Here is a 23,534-nt window from a genome sequence, read left to right as displayed (position 1 = left end):
AGGTAATACAAGTTGAAAGGTAAGGAATTTGTAATATGTTCTGGCCAATAAATTGATGCAAGTTCCTGTTCTATGGCTTAAAAGTGCAGAGAAGAGATTGAGAACAAATATTCAAAGACAATATTGACAGGAAAACCAAATGGTTGCTTTTGCCAGTAGAAGTGAATAACTTGTTTTCAAACAGTTTGTGATAATGAACTGTAGTAAGGAGTGACCTGGCTCAATAGTACCTGAAACTCAAAAAAATGGAATTTTCATACCAATAGTTACATCAAAAGAATTGCATTTTGATGCTGATTTTAAATATATAAGTTTCATCAAGATTAGTCCTACCCATCAAAAGTTACAAGGCTGAGAAAATTTGTCTCATTTTAGAAAATAGGTGGAAATACCCCATAAAAGTCATAGAATCTTAATAAAAATCACACCATCAGATTCAGCCTATCAGAGAACCTTATTTTAAGAGAACCTTATTAGAAGTTTCAAGCCCCTATCTACAAAAATGTGGAATTTCGCATTTTTTGCCAGAAGAAAGATCACAGATGCATGTTTATTTGTTTTTTTTTCCCAGGGGTGATCATATCAACTGAATGGTCCTAGAATGTTGTGAGAGGGCTCATTCTAACGGCAATTAAAAGTTCTAGTGCCCAAAAAATGCACCTAGGGCACCTAGGCCCCCTCCCATGCTCATTTTCCCCCAAAAGTCACCAGATCAAAATTCTGAGATAGCCATTTTATTCACCAATGCTGTAAAACCTAATAACTATGTCTTTTGGGATGACTTACTCCCCTGCAGTCCTCATGGGAGGGGCTGCAAGTTACAAACTTTGACCTGTGTTTACATATAGTAAGGATTACTGGGAAGTGTACAGATGTTTTCAGGGGGATATTTTTGGTTTAGGGGGGAGACTTGAGGGGGGATTACGTGAGAGGATATTTCCATGGACGAACTTCTCATGGGGGGAGCCACTTTCAATGAAGGGGGCACACGATTTTCTAGCATAATTTAAAAATAAAAATAATAAATATGAAATTTTTTGTTCTACTGAAAGTAAGGAGCAGCATTAAAACTTAAAACAAACAAAAATTATTATGCATATGAGGGGTTTACATCTTTGTAATACCTCACTCTTTATGCTAAAGTATTTTTTAATTATGTCAACTATTTATTCTGCCTTTGTCATTCAGAGGTCATTCTTAAGGAATTGGGACAAAATTTAAGCTTTAGTATAAAGAGCAAGGTATTGACAAGGGGTGAACCCCCTCATATATGCAATAAAAACATACAAATGTAGAAGTTTGTTATGTAAGTTAATTTGTAAGTTGTGTATATTTTTTACCATTTATAACATTTGTAAGAAATTAAAAGTTCTAGTTGCCTTTTGAAGTAATAAAAAAATTGGAGGACAGCTAGGCCTCCTCCCTCGCTCTTTTTTCTCAAAACTTCCGATTAATTGCAGTTAATTAATATGCAAATTTCGGTTTAATTTTTTATGGGCAGAGAGCCAAGATTAAAACATGCATTAATTAAAAAATGTCCAGAAATTAAATAAAAAAAACAAGTTTTTTTTAAATGAAAGCAAGGAGCAACATTAAAACTTAAAACGAACAGAAATGACTCCATATATGAAAGGGGCTTTTCCTCCTCGACAGCCCCCTCTTTACACTAAAGTTTCCCACTGTTTTAAAAAGTAGAGTTAAAAGAAAGAGTCAAACTTTAGTGTAAAGAGCGAGTTGTTGAGGAAGAAAAGCCCCTTTTATATATGGAGTAATTCCTATTTGTTTTAAGTTTTAACGTTGTTCCTTACTTTCATTTAAAAAAACTTGTTTTTTTATTTAATTTAATAAGGGGCTTAGGATGACTTCAAATTACATGGTCCAACAAGATGGATCCTGGTCACTTCTATATCTTGTTGGCTTAAAAACAATTTGGCGAAGAAGATTATTGAATAAACAGGACACAAAAGGGGAATATGTAGTGCTAGTTGCAAAATGAACAAGGCCATTGATTCATTGTATTGTGGGGAGCTTGAAGTCACCAAAGACTATTGTATCATTATCTTTTGACATTGAGGAGACCATTTTATCAAGAATGTTTATGAGAGCCAATTCACATTCTTCATGGTAAGGTGCATTAGGATTTTCATAAACAGAATGTGTTAATTATAGGGGGATATCTCTCATAGGCATTCATTCCAGTCAAATTATTTGCCACCATTCTACTATGTAGATTCCTAACAGCTGGAGATAAGCAAACTTGGGGAAATCAGTCCAGATTTTGATCCCAATGCAGAAATTTTTGTCTGGCAAAACAGTATCAAGCCATTCAGATTTAATCTTAGGTACATTCAAAAAAAGGGGACAGATGGTATTGACCAGGATATATTTTGCAACAAAGACTCCAACTCCTCTTTTGCAGCATATCTGTTCCAGGTTAGTAAAAAGTTGAAATCCAGAAATCTTAAAATTATCTTTGGCATTAAAGAATGTGGTATTTTTTGGCATGATTTCAACTAATCTATCTATTTCTATTAATATTTTTTTTTGAAAAGAACTTGGGATTCAAGAAGTTTATTAGAGAAAGACTTGACATTGGTGGAAATGGTACACAGAGCATTATTTTCCTGGAATGAGTATTTTATACCATCTAGCAGTTGATGAAAAATTGGATAAGGAAATATAGGAAGCATGGAGGCAGGTCCAGAGACTACTGTTAAAACTAGAATTATTTCATAATCAGAAAATTTCATTAGCAATATGATTTGGTATGGTAGTATGATCTTACAGTAAGTTCTGACTTACTTATTAAGGGACATAGTTGCATGCCTATACATCTATCGGGTTACTATATTGAGAGTTAATTGGTTCACAAAAATTTATTGATGAATCACAACCACTTAAAATATTTAAAGGGGTAAAATCTAGCACTGTTATTAAAATGACATTGAAACAAATGCAGAGAATGATTCACCAGCCATGTTTTTTTGGACAATGGCACCTTTACAAATCACTAAAGCTAGTTCTTCATTCCCTTGTTGTGATTTTAACTATACCTTGCGAACCTAAGAACTTATTAAAGGGAAGTTTCAGCATCAGTATATCATAAAAACAATAATAAAACTTAAAAACTGACATATTATGCCAAAACACTAAAAAAAAAAAACAATGAAAAATCATTTGTTAGTCAATAATCAAGATTGTGAAATGTCAGTTAAAAAGGTAAGAATTGGCCAAACCACACAGAAACCAAAGCTAATACACATTAACATATTTTTAAGGGGATATTAGAAAGAGGGGGGGGGGGTAAGACAAATATAAAACCTGGGCAGAACCAGTAGGCTATTCAATAATAAGAGAGAAAGTAGCAGGATATTTTGTTTGTTTTTTCTCTAATGAAGTGGATAAAGGTTTTTCATATCTAGAGATGAAGCAGCAAATAGGGGACAAAATAGGAAAGAGTTCAGAAACAGCTTGAGTCAGGCAAAATCTGCATAGGGAGTGGTGTTTGGGGAAAATGATTTTCTCAAGGAAAATGCTAACAAGGTTGTGTATAAGGCAGGGACCTGGATGGCTTCAGCTTAATAGAAGACAAAATAAGACATATTCTCACTCCACCTCATACTGATGAGGATTATTGATGATTATTTGTGTTTCTATTGATTATTTGTCACAAATGTCAAATGAGAAAAATATGACTGATTAAAACTGTTACATGTAGTAGATACATTTTTAAATTCAATTACTCCTTATAATTCTAAATGACAGTCTGCAAAGTATTTATGCTGCTTAAGACTTTCTCTTTCTGACTAAGGATTCTGGTAGATATAGTAAGGAACAAACCAACAAACATGCCCCTTCATCCCATAAAAGACTCCTTGGTACCCCTCCCCCAAGAATTGGAAATGAGGGCATTCAATTTTAGATAGCCTATCTTTAATAATAGTTTACCATTGATGGAACATGTCAATCTGATTTGGATTACAGATACATCCCTCCTCCCTAAAAGAAAATAACTAGCTGGTTTCACTCCATTATGTATGGTTACTATTATAAATTTTCTGTCATTTTCTAGATTTGTCTTTATATTTTGTGAAATTATACTGCACCTCTTCTATCCATGTTTAAGTACATCTAATTAAAATGAATTGTTAATTATTTAATTCGTTGTTATATCAAAAATATTATTTTTATAACACATTTGACTAGAATTCTCACCAATTTGACCATGGAGTGGGAGTGGCCATACTAAAAAAGAAATTGTTAAACAGTTTGACCTTTTGTCCAAAAAAAAGTTCAAATCTTTTTATTGAGATCACATCCCACCAATAGTTCTTTTCTTGCATCATGGATCCACCATTGGTCCAAAATTAAAGTAGGACTGTTCAGTAATATCCACTCCTACTGGCTTTGAGAAAAAGTAAATATCTCTTTTACCTAACCCTAACACATTTGACTAGAATTCTCACCAATTTGACCATGGAGTGGGAGTGGCCATACTAAAAAAGAAATTGTTAAACAGTTTGACCTTTTGTCCAAAAAAAGTTCAAATCTTTTTATTGAGATCACATCCCACCAATAGTTCTTTTCTTGCATCATGGATCCACCATTGGTCCAAAATTAAAGTAGGACTGTTCAGTAATATCCACTCCTACTGGCATAGAGAAAAAGTAAATATCTCTTTTACCTAACCCTTTGTTCTATATTATCCAATTATAAATATATATATATATATATATATATATATATATATATATATATATATATATATATATATATATATATATATATATATATATATATATATATATATATATATATATATATATATATATATATATATATATATATATATATATATATATATATAATAATAATATCCAATTTTAATAATTGCATATTAAAAATACCCAATTATAAAAAGAAATGTAATATTTATTTTAATAATATCTACTCTTACAGGCATGGAGAAAGTGGAAATATTTCTTTTACCTTCAAGTCAGCACTCTGTCGAAACTTTGGAAGTATTTACAAGCAATATACTGAAAGATGCAGACAAAGTTCCAGGGTTTGATGATTCACCAAATGGACCGTACAAAACATGTAAAATCAAGATTTGGTATATTGACCTTGAAAGTGGAGTTGCTGAAACTTTCAACACTGATGTATCATTTACAAATGTGCTGAAAAGTTTGAGAAAAGGGAAAGTAAACCCCATTTTCTCCCCAATATCCTGTGCTTTTAAGAAAATTTTGACTACCTTAAATCACCCTGGAAAAACAGTTGTGAATATACATGTTTGGAAGTGGCAAAACGAAAGGTATGCTCTTTAATTTGTACCTCACTTTATTTGTTGCTTATTTTTACTTTATTTTATTTTATCAATCATTTACTTTGTTTGTAAGCTTTAAGTTTAACCATGAACTAATTGAAACTAGAAATGGTTGCTTTTATTACTTTTTTATGTATATTACTGTTTATTATACATGTATATATATTATATATATATATATATATATATATATATATATATATATATATATATATATATATATATATATATATATATATATATATATATATATATTTTATTTTATTATATACTTTTTATTATATTTATTATATATATTACTTTTTATTTACTTTTGTATGCTTTTATTTGTACTTTATTTTATTTTATCAATCATTTACTTTATTTCTAAGCTTTAAGTTTAACCATGAACTAATGGAAACTGGAAATGGTTGCTTTTTTTTGCTCCAATTAAGCAAAAGAAAGAACGTTTTTGCTCATGGAAGTAAAGAGCAAAGCTGAAGTAAAAGTTATTACTTTGCATATCTTGCAATATATATACAAAACTAGTTCAAAGAAACTGACTTTTAGTATTTTCAAATGTCTGTAAAATTCTAAAAGCTCTAACACTTCTTTGAAAACAAAACTATATATGGAAAAAAAGGAATTAAAAGTCACTTTTGAAAAATAAAACTTTTTGGAGCAGAAGATTGAAAAAGTAGCCATCAGAAATTAAAGCCAAATTTATAAGGCTCTCAATAGTGTTTTACTAGCAATGATATTAATGGTTTTTAGTATCCAGTTATAATTCTCTAAAAAACAGAAGAGAGCTCAGTTTTTGGTAAAATGCCAGTATTAAAAGTTTTACAAATCTTTATAATTTTATTAATCAGTTTATTTGAGCTAAATTTGTAAATATATCTTGCCTAACCTGGGGAGTACTAATTTTGTTCATTTACTGTTTTGGTGTTTTTGAAAGCAAAAACATTGCTTTCTTAAAATTTGTTCTTTACTTTTTCTAATATGTACATCTAACCTTAAAGAAGATCTTTATGTAACACAGGCAATGGAACTAAAGAAGTCAGTACAGCTTTTTTTTGCACAAGATATGTACAACTTTGTTACATAAATAAGAATTCTGAGAATTGTTGTCATCATTGTAAATAGGCACATAAAAATGCAATTATTTTATGATATTGAAAAAAAAGAAGTGATATTTATATATTTGGAACTTCTATTTATTTCTATTTGGAAGTGCTTAATTTTTCATGATCAGTTCTCGAGCATCTCATGGCTGGTAAAAGACTAATGAGAGCTAAACAAATTATTCCTTTATTTTCTGCAGCCTACTTAAAGGTTTTCCTGTTTTGTGTTTTCACTACAGTGCTAGTTTTCAGAATTTTTCAAATTTAGGGAAATATCACAAGTCATTTTGTTTGTTGCAGTTAAGGCAAATGTATTGCCTAAACCGCAAAGCATCAGAAAAACTTAGTTGTTTCAAGCAGATTCGATGCCATTTAGAATTAGCCTATCCCATCTATGATAAGCTGCTTTGGTTTGTGTGACCAAACTGTTTTGATTTAATTGGGTGGTCTTGCCATAGCTGGTATTGCCTTAACTTGGTCTGATAATTATGGTCTTGCCATAACTTGGTCTGATAACTATGGTCTTGCCATGACTTGTATTGCCATAACTTGCCATAACTATGGTCTTACCCTAACTTGTACAATAAGTGATCAAAATAAATGGTAGACAGCTAAAAATTATATCATTTGAAAGTGTAAATTTCGTTTTTTTGATAAAACAGAGCAAAATTTCCTTTTGAAAACTCAGAAAAGGGTTGTCCCTAAAAATGTTCTTGCATGCCTTCTGGGAAAATGCCTAAAATCACTTCAAAAGAAATGTCATTTGATTAATTTGACAGCTCTTCAAATTTTCTGTGGTGCAACCCACTTTGATTGAAAACTTTGCCTTCAGAAATCTATTGTCTTTAAGTCAAAGCTCATAATCGAATGATACATTCTCAATAGATTTTCATGATGAGTAGTCCCCCCGGAGAATTCGCTAACGCACCCTTTGCCGTTGACCCAGTCAGCCGACATTGAGGGTCACAAAAAATGTTTAAAGTATAAGATCCTTTCAAATAATTGGTTAAAGACTCATTGTTAAGATTTTGCTTAAATTCTAACTCCAAAGTAAATGACAGGAATGCCATTTAATTTGAAGACCATTTTATTGGAAGAAAAGAAGTGGTGAATTAGAAAGAAAGAAAACAAATAATTTGGCTTGTTTGGCTTGTTACATTTTTTTTTTCCAATTGCATAATCTATATTTAACATATCAATGATACAACAAACCCGAAGAACTACACCAGTGAACCAAAAGTAATCTATTTACAAAGAATCATACAGGCCAATGTTGTTAAGACAAGAAGAACTATCTATCTTTATTAACTACTAATTAGCTACAGCAGCTACTCAATAACAGCATTAATTTGGATATTATCTTGATAAATTGTTGCATATTGGTTATTGACTTTTTTTTGGTTTTGAAGCTCATTTTTAATTATATTTCCCATACAAGGTATCAGGGATCTGATTTCGAATAAAAGTGAATTATCAACTATTAATATTTTTGAAAGGAAAAGGCTGGTCTCAGATGCATATTAATCCTGCCCCAGATTTAATTTAGAAGTTTAGGATTGACACCCATTCTAGCGGGCGGCCAGCAGCTTACTCGTTAAGAGGTAGTTTGATGGTGATATTCTGGAAAGTTTTTGTTGGAAATTTTTCCCAAACAAACAGAAATGTATTTTTAGAAAAAAAAATATTTCAGAAAAAAAGACACAAAACTGTATTAACTTTAGCTCAGAATTTTAATCATTATTCAAGTAAACCTAAAACTGGATGGTAATTATAGTCTTGTTTTCCTTGCTTTTTTTAAGTGTTCTCTAAGTGAAAAGAATCTGAAGAAGAGCTCTGCAGAGACTGCAGTGGTATCAATTCACGAAACTTAAGGATCCCTTCCTAAGATTTAGTAAATTACTTCGTCTTAGATTTGGGAAATTACTTTTAATTTTCATAACTTTAATAAAACAAGTATTTAGCGGCAATTTTCTGTTTGCGGTGAAAAAGTGGAAGAAAAAACAAAGAAACTTTAGTGTAAGGTACTGGCTGTAGTGTCACCGCTCAAAGTGTTGGGTTAATGGAAATAGATTTTTACACCTATAAGAGTTTTTTGTCAACAAGTGTAAATATAAATGACCCACGTGAAGAATCTTTTGCGTTGAAAATGTGGAAAAGTGGAAATATAAATGACCCAGTTCAAGAATATTTTGTGGTGAAAATGCAGAAGAAAAACAAAGAAACTTTAGTGCAAGGAACTGGCCATAGTGTCAGCGCTCAAAGTGTTGGGTTAATAGAAACAGACTTCCGCACCTATAACAGTGTTTCTGGATCAAGCGGAAATATAAATCATCCAGTTCGAAATTTTTTTGCCTATTTGAATGTTATATACTGACGTCTGCACACTATACCCTGCAATGTAAAATGTTAGAATGGTTCAAACACCACAAAATTTCACTATCAGCCAAGAGTCTCGCTGACCATACCTGCACACATAGCACAGAACTCAATATATATTCTCTTATAATTCAACTCCTAGTATCAGAAGATTTACTGCAAGAACTCTGTGCAGATTCAAGATAAATAAGGACAAACCAACTCATTAGCTCTGTCCATCTCACATAGTGAGTCAAAAGGAACATTAACAATCATTTTCTGTTATCTCTTGGACACAATAGTGTCAGCTAACAGAAAGTATTAGGTAACAATTCTCAAAAGATTGTCCGTCAGACTGGAAATGCAAAAAAAAAAAAAAAAAACAAGATCAGAAAAAAATATTGAGTCAAACTGTGGCCAAACTAGGCTACCTGCACCTGAAAATATTTATTTGAAATCAAAAAAAGAATCGGTAACACCTCGGAAATATTTGCTTTTTTTGATTTTCTGTTAATTGATTAGCATATAAACAAGTCATTCTACTTAGGTGTATTATCAGTATGGAATATTACACTTCAAATTCTTCCATTTTTTCCTACAACAATTTGATTTGTTTGACAGAAAGAAGTAAAAAAAGGAAAAAAAGGTTTTAACTTTTTAAATTATTGAAACTTGACCTAAAACTTTTGCACATTTGGAAATAAATTTGAGTCCAAGCCTTTGTAACAACCCCCATTTTTATGGCACTTGGTATCTACCAAGTGACATATAGCCATTGCAAATTCTGTCTGTCGGTATGTCTGTTGGTCTGTCTGTCGGTCCCAGTTTTGCTACTTTAGGCACTTCCAGGTAAGCTAGGACGATGAAATTTGGCAGGCGTATCAGGAACCAGACCAGGTTAAGTTAGAAATCGTCTTTTCCACGATTCGACCATCTGGAGAGGGAGTGGGGGAACAGCTAAATCGGAAAAATTAGAAAAAAGGAGGTATTTTTAACTTACGAATGGGTGATCAGATCTTAATAAAATTTGATATTTGGAAGTATATCATGTCTCAAAGCTCTTATTTCAAATCCCGACCAGATCCGGTGACATTGGGGGGGGGGGGGACCTAAAATCGTGGAAAACGCTTAGAGTGGAGGGATCGGGATGAAACTTGTTGGGAAAAATAAGCACAAGTCCTTGATAGGTGATTGACATAACCAAAACAGATCCGCTCTCATTGGAGGAGATGCAGGGGGGTTAATTCTGAAAAATTAGAAAAAATGAGGTATTTTTAATTTACGAAGGAGTGATCGGATCTTAATGAAATTTCATATTTAGAAGGACCTCGTAACTCCGACTAAAAAAAAAAAAAAAAATCTCGACTAGATCCAGTGTCAATGGGTTGGGGGGAACCGGAAGTCTTGGAAAACGCTTGAAGCGGAGAGATCAGGATGAAACTTGGTGGGAAGAATGAGCCCAAGTCCAAGATACGTGACTGACATACCCCGACCGGATCCGCTCTCTTTGATGGAGTTGGAGGGGGGGGGGGGAGTAATTCGGAAAAAAAATGAGATGTTTTAACTTACAAACGGGTGATAAGATCTTAAGGAAATTTGATATTTAGAAGGATCTTGTGCTTTAAAGCGTTTATTTTAAATCCCCATCAGATCCGGTGACATTGGAGGAAGGGGTGGAGGGGGAAACCGGAAATCTTTGAAAACGTGAAAATTGAGGTATCTTTATCTTACGAATGGGTGATCGGATCTTAATGAAACTTGATATATAGAAAGATTTTATGTCTCAGATGCTCCATTTTCAATTTGAATCGGATCTGTGGACATTGGGGGTTGGAGGGGGGACAGAAATCTTGGAAACCGGAAATCTTGGAAAACGCTTATAGTGGAGAGATCGGGATGAAACTTGGTGGGAAGAATAAGCACAGGTCCTAAATACATGATCGACATAAACGGGCTGAATCTGCTCTCTTCGGGGGAGCTGGGGTTTCGTTAATTTGGAAAAATTAGAAAAATTGAAGTATTTTTAACTTAAGAATGGGTGACCGGATCTTAATGAAATTTGATATTTAGAAGGAACTCATGTCTCAGAGCTCTTATTTCAAATCCCGACCAGATCTGTTGACATTTGGGGGAGTTAGAGGGGGAAACCGGAAATCTTGGAAAACGCTTATAGTGGAGAGATTGAGATGAAACTTGGTGGGTAGAATTCGCAAATGTCGTAGATACGTGATTGACGTAACCGGACTGGATCTGCTCTCTTTGAAGGAGTTAGGGAATGGGGTTCAGTGCTTTGACGGGTTTGATGCTTCTGGACGTGCCAGGACGATGAAAATTGGTAGGCGTGTCAGGTAGCTGCACAAATTGACTTGATAAAATTGTTTTCCCCGAGTCTACCATCTGGGGGGATGAAGGGAGAGGAAAAATTGGAAAAATTGAAGTATTTTTAACTTACGAGTGGGTGATCAGATCTAAATTAGTTTTGATATGTAGAAGGACCTCGTGATTTTGCTTCAAGATAACCGACAGTGTTATCTTGCAATAATTGTAACAATGTACTCTCGTTATCTTCATTAATGATTAACAAATTGCGTGTAAAAACAACCAATTCAACCTTTATTTTAAGTAGTACTCCCCCCCCTCCACACCCAAATATATCGACAAGGACCACATTGTCTTGGCACCACAGTCCTGGATAATCTTTGTTGAAGTAATAACTCTGGAACTGTTTTAATTTTTTTTTGTAATGGTAATTTTTTTATTGTAATGCTTATTTATTTTCATACGTTACGGTGAGGACAGCCCTTGGATATACAGTTGAAATATTTATGTGAGGTTTGAGTAAGCTTCAATGGCTAAAGAAAAATCCCTTTTGTCTTTCCTTTTTTTGCCCTCTTATCTTCATTGATTATTAAAAAAAGGATTCAAAACGAACAGCCTGTTTTTGAAATAGTACCTCCTACAGTCACACATGCATGAACAAAAGTTGGAGAGATGACTAGATAGAAATTTGGCCAGAAACTGAACTAAAAAAAAAAGAAAAAAAAAAAAAAAAACTGCCCAAGTTCAGTCATATAATTGGATATTCCTAGTTTTATATTGAGCTTTGGTAAGAAACTTGGATATACTATTTGTCGAGAACGTTAGGCTTGTTATTATTTTGAATGTCGGATTTGATAAAAAACTTTTTTTTCTGTTCGCTCGAGAAAACAAAAATGTTCCTTAAGAATTCTCAGAATACTACTAATTGGGTGGAAAACATAAAAACCCAAAACCTCTCAAAACTTTTTCTACGATTTTCCAGGAGCCAGCTATCTCTAGGAAAAAAGGGGATATATTAGTCCTATCCCTGCCAAAATAGGGATCTCTTAGTTTTCTTGATGGGATAGTAAACCATTAGTAAATAGAATTACAACGATTGTAATTTTGAATATACATTTTTTTATCTTGATTTTGTCTTATATTTGCTCTTTTTCCAATTCTTAAAATTTGTTTCCATGATTCAAATATGCTACTCTGTTGAATGAGAATAATATGTACTATTTGTGCTTTAGCTTCAGTTGAGATTCGTTTCCACTAGGCACTTTCTCTTAAAACCCGTTTTAAAAATTTCGGTTGGCTTAGGCCATGGTTTGCCCTCTTTTTGGTTGCTGCTTCGGCTGCAACCATGAGCCAAGATACTCTGATTAAGCATTTTTAATAACGATAATCTCCATGATATAATTTTATGTCTACTAACGTTCTCTGCTCTAGAAATGGCAACGAAAAAACCAGTTTTTTTGCCACTTTGGACGTTTTTGCTACCTAGAAAATAATTTGCCATCAGAAAATAATAAAGACTACTGCATTGGACTTTACAGTCACTACTGGCGGTGCTGATGTCCGTCTATGGCGACCATCTCTGGCGTTATCGCGATGAATTTATTAAAAGCACACAAATTTGACAATATGCTTTCAAAAGAGCCATCAGGCATCTTTGCAATCTTTAGTGACTTGGGAGCGCTTGCGAAGGAAAAGTAAAACAGGGACATAAAAAAAATTACCCTTGGCAGGGACTTTAAAAAAGAGGGACTGTATAAGATGGACCATAAGAAAATAATAAAAACTATAGTATTATACTTTGCAGTCACTACTGGTGGTACTGATTTCCGTTTTATAGCCCTTCAGCAGGGAAGTGCAATGTGGTGTTGGGGGCCAGCCATCCTGTGCTTTCGAATACCCGAATATTTTTCTAGGTATCCATTTAGAGCTTCGTTGACATTAACTGGGGTTACAGAGTGACAACACTGAAACCAGAACTCGAATCCCTGCCCTCAAGGACAGAGGATTTTAAGTTTAGTGTGCAATCTACAAAGGACCTCGGCCACTACCATGAAAAAAATAACGCAAATTTTTTTTTGAGTGCATCAATAATATGTTTTATTTCTGAATATATATATACACACACACACACACACACACACACACATATATATATATATATATATATATATATATATATATATATATTTATATGTATATATATATATATATATATATATATATATATATATATATATATATATATATATATATATATATATATATATATATATATATATATATATATATATATATTTCATAATATTTTTCAAATTTTCAGTTATTGTGGGTTTTGATTCTTGCTTCGTGTTTGACCGTGTGTGACCTTCGACTGTGATTCTATGGGCTGTGATTCTTACTTCTCTGTAGCTACTGTGACAGCCATGATGAAAACTTAATAAGATTTTATAGAAGTCATTCTTTTTCAGGGATAATCGAGGATTGACTGACAGCCTCTCATCTTTGATTCAAATATACTGTGCTAAAATAACTTTTTACTCAGAAGATTTTCAAGTATACCTCATTCCTCCCGAAGTACCTGCTTCCGTTGTTATTCTCCCGGTCGATATTTATGAAGGACAAAGCCCTGCTTGGAGAGGTCAAGTAGCAATTTTTGCTCAAAACACTCAAAATTACGAATTTGTGAAGTATTTAGAGATGTTTCCCTGGCCTGATGACACTGGATTGTGTTCTGGAATGATTAAAAAAGAAGAGGTTATTATAATAATTTTACTTACGAAAACTAGTAAAAACGATTGTTTTGGCTGATGAACAGACTGGTTTATTGTTTTAGTATTTTTCATTCTCATGTTTTCTCGAAAATCTCTGCTTCTTTCTTACTTCATATTTTTCTTTGATTTTCGTTTACTTAAATTGTCTATCTTCTTTTTTTCTAACTTAAGTTAGTTTACCCACTATGGATTTTTGTTGTGGATTTTTCTATTATTTTCCTTTTCTTTTTTGGTTTGAATTCTTCTGTCAAGTTAACTTCTTTTTTATTTTATTGTGTCAAAAGATTATTAACAAGGAAAATGTTATTTCTGATCCTCTATAGTTCTTCATTTTCTGATTTGTTCTTCTTTTCCAATCTCTTTGTTGCTCTTTTAATTTTTGGAATTCAAGTTAATATACCCTGTTTTGTCTCATACTTATTTTCCTCTTTTTTTTTGGTTTTGAAGTGTTGAAACAACATTGAATTATAGGATGCAGCTGTGAAGCAACACATTTAACTATATCTAACCAGGTTTGCCACCATAGTCAGTTCATAAAGGGCTACAACTGCCCTAATTTGCCTGCTACACTGCGATTTTCGGTGCTGCAGTCAAAATTTTTTTTCACGTTTCGCGGCTTGCGCCGTAACATTCGCATACTCCTTTTATGTGTACTTATATTAGTTTTTAGGCAATTTTTTTTAATCTTGTCTACATTTTTTTAAACTAAAGGAATAAAATGTGTCCTGAGCTAATAAGGGCACTGAATGGGAAAATTTACGCGTACATGCAAATCCCGTATTTAAAGGTATTTAGATTATTCACATATAAATAATGTTTTGACGTATATTTTGACGTGAGACACATCATATAATTGCATTTTACATGTCTCTATTTTCAATTATGTCATGTAAGAGAAAAATTTCTCCTTCAATATAGCACTTTTGAGTTTGCATTTGAGTTTTGAGCTTTAGTTTGCATGAAGCTTCGAGTTTGCATGTCTTAACACTTCAGAAATATTGACTGCTGATAAATACGACGTTAAGGGAAAAGACCTCCATAGCAGTAATTTAGTTTTTGTGAGTTGCGGTTGAATTTTAGATGCTAGAAAAATTCGGAATTCGGACAAATTAGAAACAATAAGGTATTTTTAACTTACGAACGAGTGATCGGATCTTACTGAAATTTGATATTTAGAAAGACCTCGTAACTCACATCTCTTATTTTAAATCCCGACCGGATCCAGTGTCATTGGGTGGAGTTGGGGTGGGGACCGGAAATCTTGGAAAACACTTTTGAGTGGAGAGATCGGGATGAAACTTGGTGGACAAGCACAAGTCCTAGATACGTGACTGATATAACCAGACCAGACCAGTTTGCACAAAGTTTTGAGTTTGTATGTCTTAACACTTCGGTAATAATGACTGGTGATAATGGTAAATAGGAACTACGGAAAATTGACTTTTTAAGGGGAAAGACCTCCATAGGAGTAATTTAGTTTTTGTTAATAGTGGGTGAACTTTAGATGATAGAAAACAGGATTAGTAACCGGTTGTCCAGCTTCCTATATATTAGTTCATATATTCCTGGGATTATGGTGCATTGCATTTAACTGCTGATTAACTGTAAATGTAGGTCTTTGTTTATTTGTAGTCGTGTTCTGTTTAGTTTAGTTATTGCATCCAAAAGGCAGTAATACCAAAAAAAGTTAACCCACAACTTTAGAAAAAAGATATTAAAAAACCCACTCATGCAGAAATGCAGACTAATAAAATAGAAAAAAAAATTGCACCAAAGAAAAACGAAATATATAATATTGATAAGATTAGTTGAATATAAATCGAACAGAAGTAGCAAGACAAGCGGTTAGTCCACGGTTTAAGAATAAAAGAAATGACCATAATGAATGATAAAAACGGAAGGATTGAACAGGTACAAGATAAAAAAAATATCCTGAATGCTAAATGAGGATAAAATCAAAAAAGATATAATCATGAGAGGCAAAACAGTGATTTTTTTTTAAATGTCAGTTTATATATTGTTGATTTATTAAAGTCTCTTAATTTTTTTTTAATTTGTCAAAAACTAATGTTTAAGAACTAGGCTTAAAACTTCTTTTTTATAATCTAGTCTTACAAACTAATTTTTTCCTTTTTTCTATTTTTGAACTGTTTCTCACTTTTCAGGCATCATTTTACTACGGAGACAAATTGGAACTGATCAACCAATGTGATTTTCGTTCTATACCGGCAAATATGTTTTCTGGCAAAGTTTATTCGCTCTCTTCAAGTTGTGATGTACGGGGAAGACACGCTGAAGATGCAAGGGATTTCTTCAGTCTTGCAAACGCTGAATCAAATGTAGGCTTTGTTTCATTTAGATAGAGAGGGAAGAGGAGGGATTGTGTTTTTCATTTTTAGATATCATATGTTTCATTCCCTCGGAAATATCTATTGTTTGTTTTTTTTTTGGTTTCTTTTTTTTTTTAATCAGCAATTTTGGTATTTAAAGCTACCAACTACTAATAATTTACTGCAGCACTAAGTCGCTCGAGGCCAACACAGCTTCAAAGCCTCTCTTTCTCCATCCTCCCAAGGAGTTCCAATCTCCCTTAAATTTTTCCTTGCTACATCCTCCCCCATTAAAGTATGACCTGTTTTTGTTGGACTCTAGGTGGTTAAACTGACAAGAACGTTTTTGGCAAACTGTCATCCTTCTACCACAGAATGTGTCCTAACCAACTAAGAATTTTCTTATTGTAGCCCTAGAAAGTGGGATCGAACTGCATTTTTCTTATAGTCTACTGTTTGAAATACGGTCAGTCAGACGGGAAGCCAAAACAATCTGTTGATAATTTCTCTGGACATCTATCCCATCCTCCTCCACTTTTTGGAGTGCCCACGCTTCAGAACCATACTTGGCCACTATTTACCTTCCAGTATTCTAATCATGGTCCGTATACTTATGTTCCTATTCTTCCAGACTAAAATTGACCTAAAAAAACTATGGTATGGAAACAAGGACCTCATTAAGCAAAATAATTGGAAGGATAAAAAAGGTAAACAATAGTGATAACCCTTTGCCTCAGAACCCGGAATCAGAATACTTGAAATGTGACACTAGGCACACATCGATCCCAATATCGATTTATGCTTCACAAAACCCTCTACCTACTGAAAGGGGAGGGGTTGGGTGTGCTTTGTCTCATCTTTTGACAACCTGTATATCTCCTGTATACAACCTGTATAACCTGTATTTAATTAATGTTATATAATTATACTTTCTTTTTTTTACTTCCTTATACAATAATTATATAAGGAAGGATAAAAAGGAAACGTGGTAACCGATAGTGATAACCATCTGCCTCAGAATCTGGAATCAGAATACCCGAAATCTGACTAGGTCATCGATCCCAACATCGAATTATGCTTTACAAAACAGTTTACCTACCAATTGGGGAGAGGGTAGAGACACTTTGTCTCATCTTTTGACTACTTGTGCGTCTCCCTCGTAAAGGAAATTAATAATTACTTAAATTCATTGAACGCGTAGCATGTCACCCACTAGTTTTTTAGCGTACAAAGGCTAGTCAATTTAAATTAATAAATATAATTTATTTGAAATCAATATGCATCAAAATTCGTAGTAATTTCTAAACATAACTATTAATATTTATTGGACTTCAGCTTATAACTTTTCAATTGCTTATACCTTGGACAATCAATAATTGAAAATTTTATATAAGTTTGTATCCACAGCTTGATCACTTACTATCATATTCCTCTCAGCAAAATTTGTTTTGCTGAACATCTGATAGTCTTGATTTTGTTTTTAGAAGTCCTTTGTCTTTCGACTGATTTATTCACTGGATTTACCACTGGCTTGGAAAGATAATCGACAAGAATTGAGATCCATTGGACGCATAAGACGCTATCTATCATTTGCTTCGTATCCGCTACCAGAAAATAGTAATAGAAGGCTTCTTCTTTTCTTGTTGAAGAATGTAGAAGATAGTGACGATGAAGTTGAAGTTAAAGTTGAAGAAATGACCGAGGTAATTAGCTGAGGCTCAAGTTAAATGTTAAATTGGTTAAACTTTAATTAGATAATTTAATAGAATTTAATTTAAAAATTATTGTTATTGCTGTTAAATAACGTAAGTTTCCTGTACTACAAGGCAATTGTTATTTAATTATTAAGATTCACACAATGGTCACTGCGTAAGTTATTTTTCTTCTTTTAACTGGTAACTATAACCCCCTTCAAATGTCGACCGGCAGCTTAAAATAAATTTTAGCTCTTTATAAGGGCTAAAATTGTCTTAATAAAGGCCAAGCACTATTTCAGTTTTTTCTGCTATCCTTCAAGTTAATTTTGTCTCTCTGAGAATGAAAATCAAGAGGCGAACCTGAAGTCTTCATCTTTTATTTTAAACACTTTCAGTTATTTTATTGAAAGTATTAATTCTATTTCAATTCTAAATTTTGTTTATTGAAATCTTGTATAAATAATTTTGGTTTTATTGGCAATATTTTTAAAAACTCAAATGTTTCTTCAAAAATTTTCAAGTTATTTTCAAACTCAATTTTTTCTATCGAAGTTGTTCTGTAACGCTTATCAGGCTTAACTCCTCAGCCATTCATAAAGATTTCTTAAGCGTTAAAACCTTCAAAACCTCAACTGTAATATTGTATTCTTACCTTTGACCTTAGATCCTCTGATTTGCCGCAGGAGACACCCAGAGCATCCACGAAGAGCCGTCCGTCATCCCGCCTGTGCGCCGCCACCCAAACATCTTCCTGTTGAGGTTGGATCAGCAGACTACTATCTTCAATTTTAGCTTTCAGATTTCTATCGATATATCTTTGACAAATCATATGGGCCTCAAGCGAAACCTGTGAAAATATACAGGAGTCAAAAGCTTTTGCGACATCAAGCGCATTTAATTTTAAAAAAACACCTTGGTCTTCAATATCCTTTAGCACATTTGCAGAAAGGATATTTATTTTATGGCAAATAAGGGAACCTGGGTCGGATTACCTAGTACGCAAGGGGAACAATGCGCTTTCTAGTCATTTTAGTGACATTATTACTATGTAAGATCTCTTGACAGTTGCGACACTTTTGTACCTATATTTGTGATAAAGCGACAAACCGAGGTGCCGACGTGCCAACTACCCAAACCTACACCGGCAAGTGACACTCATGCGACAGTTATTGTCTCTAAAGTGCCTCCAGAGCTCTCTGATCCTATTGAATGCAAAACTGTTCTCGATCAAATAGCTGGGCATGAATTATTCTGCAGCGTGCAACCTGTTAATGGCAGATGGTATGTCAATATTGATGTATCTGCAACTGAAGATTTTTTTTACATCGGTCCAGAACCTTATTTCCGGAGCATCAGTTGAAGTACAATCCAAGCGCTTTTTTGGGATTTTCAGATGCTTCCCAGTTGATGTTGATCTTTCAGTTTTTAATAAACTACAAGGTATAAAAAGTGCAAATCAATTGGGCCCGACTATATCAAACTAGCTTGAATTTGAAGACTCCTTCGCTCAGTCCACTTATTTCAAATGAGGAAAAAGTTGGATATAGGTTTTTTGGAATCCACAAATTTAAAGAAATACATAAATGCTGCTTCAAATGACGGTCATACGATCACCTTCAAAGTGCTTGCACCAGCAATGTCCTAGAAATGTGTCAGATGTGCTGGGCCTCATCCTTCTACCAAGAATAGTCCTTGTATCGCTGTTCCTAAATGTGCTAACTGTGGGAAAAATCATGCTTCTTATAGTCTGTTCTGCCCAGTATCTAAGGAACTAATGTTGTGCTCCCCCATTTCACAATGACTCTAGTGTTTTCAATAATTTCGTTTAATATTAATGGTACTAAGGATAAGGATTTCGTTATTGACAAGTTCTACAATGATTTTGATTGGGTCTGTCTGCAGGAGCACCTTCTTACAGACTTTGGCATTACACTTTTGCGCTGGAGCCTTCTATGTGACGTGTTTTTCAACACTACTAAAGCCACAAGGGGCTGTTCATCCGGTGGGCTAGCTTGTGTTTCTAAGTGCAATCCGAATTTGGCTTCTCCTGTGACTTTTTACTCGGATGAGTTTTTTTTGGCTGTTTTTATGGGCACTTCAGTTTTGATATATTCTTATCTGCCTTATGATGATCGTTCTGCCAGATTGATGACTAGATATACCAGAGTATGTAACAAGTTGAAGTTTTTAGTGGACTTTTTTTTTCTATTTCTCTAGATTATATGATCATTGGTGACCTTAATAAGGATACAAATGATCCGTTGTTTGATTGCCTTCCATCTTATTGTATTATACTCAAAATCTCCTCCATTTTCTTGCAATCACCATTCAGGCAGTAAGAGCAATATTGACCACAATTGCTTACCTAGTATTACTACATCAATAGTGTCTGTACATGCTGAAGATCAAGAAATATACGATCTCCCTATTTCATTGGCTCTTACGCTTAATATAAACATTACAAGTGTTTGTGAAGTACCCCTGTCTTCAAAATGACTTGGAAATTTTTTTTGAAAGAAAGCTGATGCCCCTCTCTATGTTTTCACAGTAACAAACCTGATGTCTGCTATACGAGTTCCTTATCTTCTGCTCTAGTGCTCTGTACGAGTGAATTGCAAAAAGAACCTGGATTGCTATTATAATAATAATCAAATTTTTAAGAGATGCTGAGGCAGTTGTTGTGCCTTAGCAACGTGTTAGATGTGGTACGCAAAAACCTATTCCGTCCTTAGATCCTAATTTAGAACTTTGAAAAATAAAACAAAGCTGTGGTTAAAAGTTTGGAGCGAATTTTATGGACTGCATCGTGGAATTGTATCTGAACTTAAGCGTAATACGCGTAGTGAACATAAAAAATTTCTTAAGTCAGTGCGCTATTGTAGCATGGATTTTCCAGTTTCAAAAAGAGAATGGCGAAAAGTTATTAATTTCTGAGTCGATTAGAAGTGATACGCCTAGAAATGATTGTTTTCCTGCATCTGCTTGGCATGACCATTACTCGTCTATTTTTTCTAATGTAAATTACCTTGTACATTCTTTGTATACTCATTCCCTTTCTGCTATTCTTAGTATCCCCCTATCGTAACCCCTTTGTATTATTATTTCTCTTTCGTCCTTAACTGAAGCAATTAAGAAGCTTAAATGAGACAATGTTGATAATAATGGTATATCTAGATTTCAACTTTTATTATATTGCACCCCCCCCCCCTATTGACCATATACACATACTTTTCCAGATGTGTTTTTGTACTTCTGGTGTGCCGGAGAGTTTTTTGTATGGTACTTTTTCTTCAATTTCAAAGAGGGGAAAATCTCCTATAAATTGTTCTTCTTACCGACCTATTTCTGTCACTTGAGCTATTTCTGTCACCTGGAGTAGGCTGTCAGCATGTGCATCGTGTATTATCTTCTTTGGTCCTTGACCATTCTTCTAAAGGAAAGGGAATCTATCTCTATGCTCTAGATCTATCAAAAGCTTTCGGTAGTATATGTCTTAGTCGGTATTTTTTGCTCTTAATGGTTGCGGTGTCAATCTATCGGTTATAATGCTTCTTCGTTACTGGTACTCTTATTCTTTTCATCGGCTAAAATCGGTACCAGCTACTTTTATTAAAGAGGTTTAACACAAGGTAGAGTTTTATCTCTGACCCTATTTAAATTATATATTTCAGGAGTTCCGGCAAAGATATCGGCTACCAGTGTTTTTGGTTTTTCTGATATTTTACATCTTGCCTATGACCTGCTTCTTATAAGCTGTTCTAAAACTGGTCTATCTTACATGGTTTCTCGCGCTGCTACTTCTTTTTTGGATACTGGCCTTGCTCTTAATGTAGATAAATGTGAATTTCTTTCTTTTAACAAATATCCTAGTACTCCACTTCGTTGTAGTGGCTGTACTATCTCTCTTGTAGATTCTCTTTGATGGCTCGATATTTCAATTGCTAATAGTCTTCCAAGCCTGTGCCAGTGCAGTCTCCGACATTAATAAAATATTCAATTAGGATATGCTAAAATTGCAGCCAATAGAAGTAAATATGTTATAATTGCGTTGCCAAGCTCTGCTCAGCTTTTTGGGACCATTCAATTCTTTATGCTCCTGGAATTTTTCCCCTTCTTAAGAAATAAGAATTAAAAAGAATCCAGATTAATTATTTTAGATTTTGCAAAGTTTTGTTGATTTCTTCGTCTTTGGACAACAAAAACTGTTTCTTATTAACAAATTTCTTGTTCCTGATATTACAGTAAAACTGGAAGCACTACACTGAAAGCTTTCAAATGCCACTTGTATCCGTATTTCTGTGACTGGTTTCCTTGTGATTTCTATTTTGATTTGTCCTGTATTTTTATATTTTTTTCTTCGTGTTGCTCCACGCATTATACCTTTGTATACTGTGGGTCGAAAATAAATAATAATAATAATTTACAAGTAGAAAGAGAGTGTGTTGTTAGCCTAAGCTGACACACTCTCACTGTTTCCGAAGTGCCCACAGATCACTGTTACTCGAAGTGCCGATGAGTGGAACATTTTTCTTCAATGTGTATTATCACAAATGACTCGATGAGCTTTAACGTACTATATGAGACGGTAATGGAGCGATAAGGACTGCATATTGGAGAGTTTGTTTGCCATTTTTGAGGATGGGGGCTGTTTGTCTGACATAAATTTCATAGAGGCTACACCGCGGACCTGGACCTTCTGAAAATTAGAGCTAAATGATGCTCGATTAAAGGACCTGTAAGTTGCAGGTGCCTTACTGAAATACAGTTAACATCAACGAAAGATTTTTTCTTTAATTTTTGAATCAAAGAGTGTACAACACCTGGCGACACAGACAGATAAGATTTCGTTTTATTTGTAACAACGAAGTCTAGGTGTTTTTCAAAAACCTCCTCTGGGCTTTTGTTGGTTGCACTGAACTCGCTCCTGAAATATTAAATCCACTTTTTTAGGTACACTGGTATCCTTGGCTTTGGCAGGCTTGCTATAATTCCAGAGTTTGGAGGGGTCTTCAGTAATACTGATTACATTTTTATGAATCAGCATTAACTTCTGGTTTTTCAGTATCTTATTGAATTTCCGTTTTGTACGGAGTCTCAAGTGATTTACTAAGCTATCTTACGGGTGACGACAATAAGTCCAAACCGAAAGCCAGAGCCTAGCCGAATTACACACACTTACAAGAATCCCATTTTTTAACCAGTCTTCGTGCTGAGACTTTATAGGAACACTCTAAAGTAGAACAGCGCTTATTTCAGCTTACATCAGCGCGTGATTTGTTTGTGCCAAGTAGAATGTGAGCTTAATTAAGGTATTCTTTTCACTTTGTGGCTGCACAGCACGATCGCCTAGAAGATTGATTGATTTTGCTCAGCATCTCCTCACAGACTGTGCCGAAAGTCTCACTTGATACATTTTTCCAATATCGGTGTAAAAACCAATTTAATTCTTTGTTTTCAGCTGTAGGTGAAGAATAGCAAAACCAAGTAGAGACGGAAAATGGTCCGAATGAAGATTTTGGCTCTATATCTAAGCTGTCCTCTGAAAAAGGAATAAATAAAAATAAAATAGAGTACACATAGAATACATGAAAACTCCTCGTTATTTAATCATTTTATTGTTTATATAATGG

The 23,534-nt window shown here is 33.9% G+C and overlaps 1 protein-coding gene across 2 annotated transcripts in view; it reads left to right on the top strand.

Annotated features, from left to right (window-relative positions):
- The window catches only part of LOC136027921 (uncharacterized), a 50,300-nt gene that overhangs the window by 2,793 nt on the left and 23,973 nt on the right, over positions 1-23,534 (top strand). For both annotated transcript variants that reach the window (XM_065705364.1, XM_065705363.1), the window contains exons 2-5: positions 4,960-5,317; positions 13,575-13,860; positions 16,043-16,216; positions 17,692-17,910. In XM_065705364.1, coding sequence (XP_065561436.1) covers positions 4,962-5,317; positions 13,575-13,860; positions 16,043-16,216; positions 17,692-17,910 — 1,035 coding nt within the window. In that variant the 5' untranslated portion in view covers positions 4,960-4,961. The remainder of the gene's footprint in view (positions 1-4,959; positions 5,318-13,574; positions 13,861-16,042; positions 16,217-17,691; positions 17,911-23,534) is intronic.

This window comes from Artemia franciscana, chromosome 6 (assembly GCF_032884065.1).
Source record: "Artemia franciscana chromosome 6, ASM3288406v1, whole genome shotgun sequence".
Classification (NCBI taxonomy): domain Eukaryota; kingdom Metazoa; phylum Arthropoda; class Branchiopoda; order Anostraca; family Artemiidae; genus Artemia; species Artemia franciscana.
Note: the sequence above shows the minus strand (reverse complement) of the source record. Positions and strands in the feature narration are given on the sequence as shown.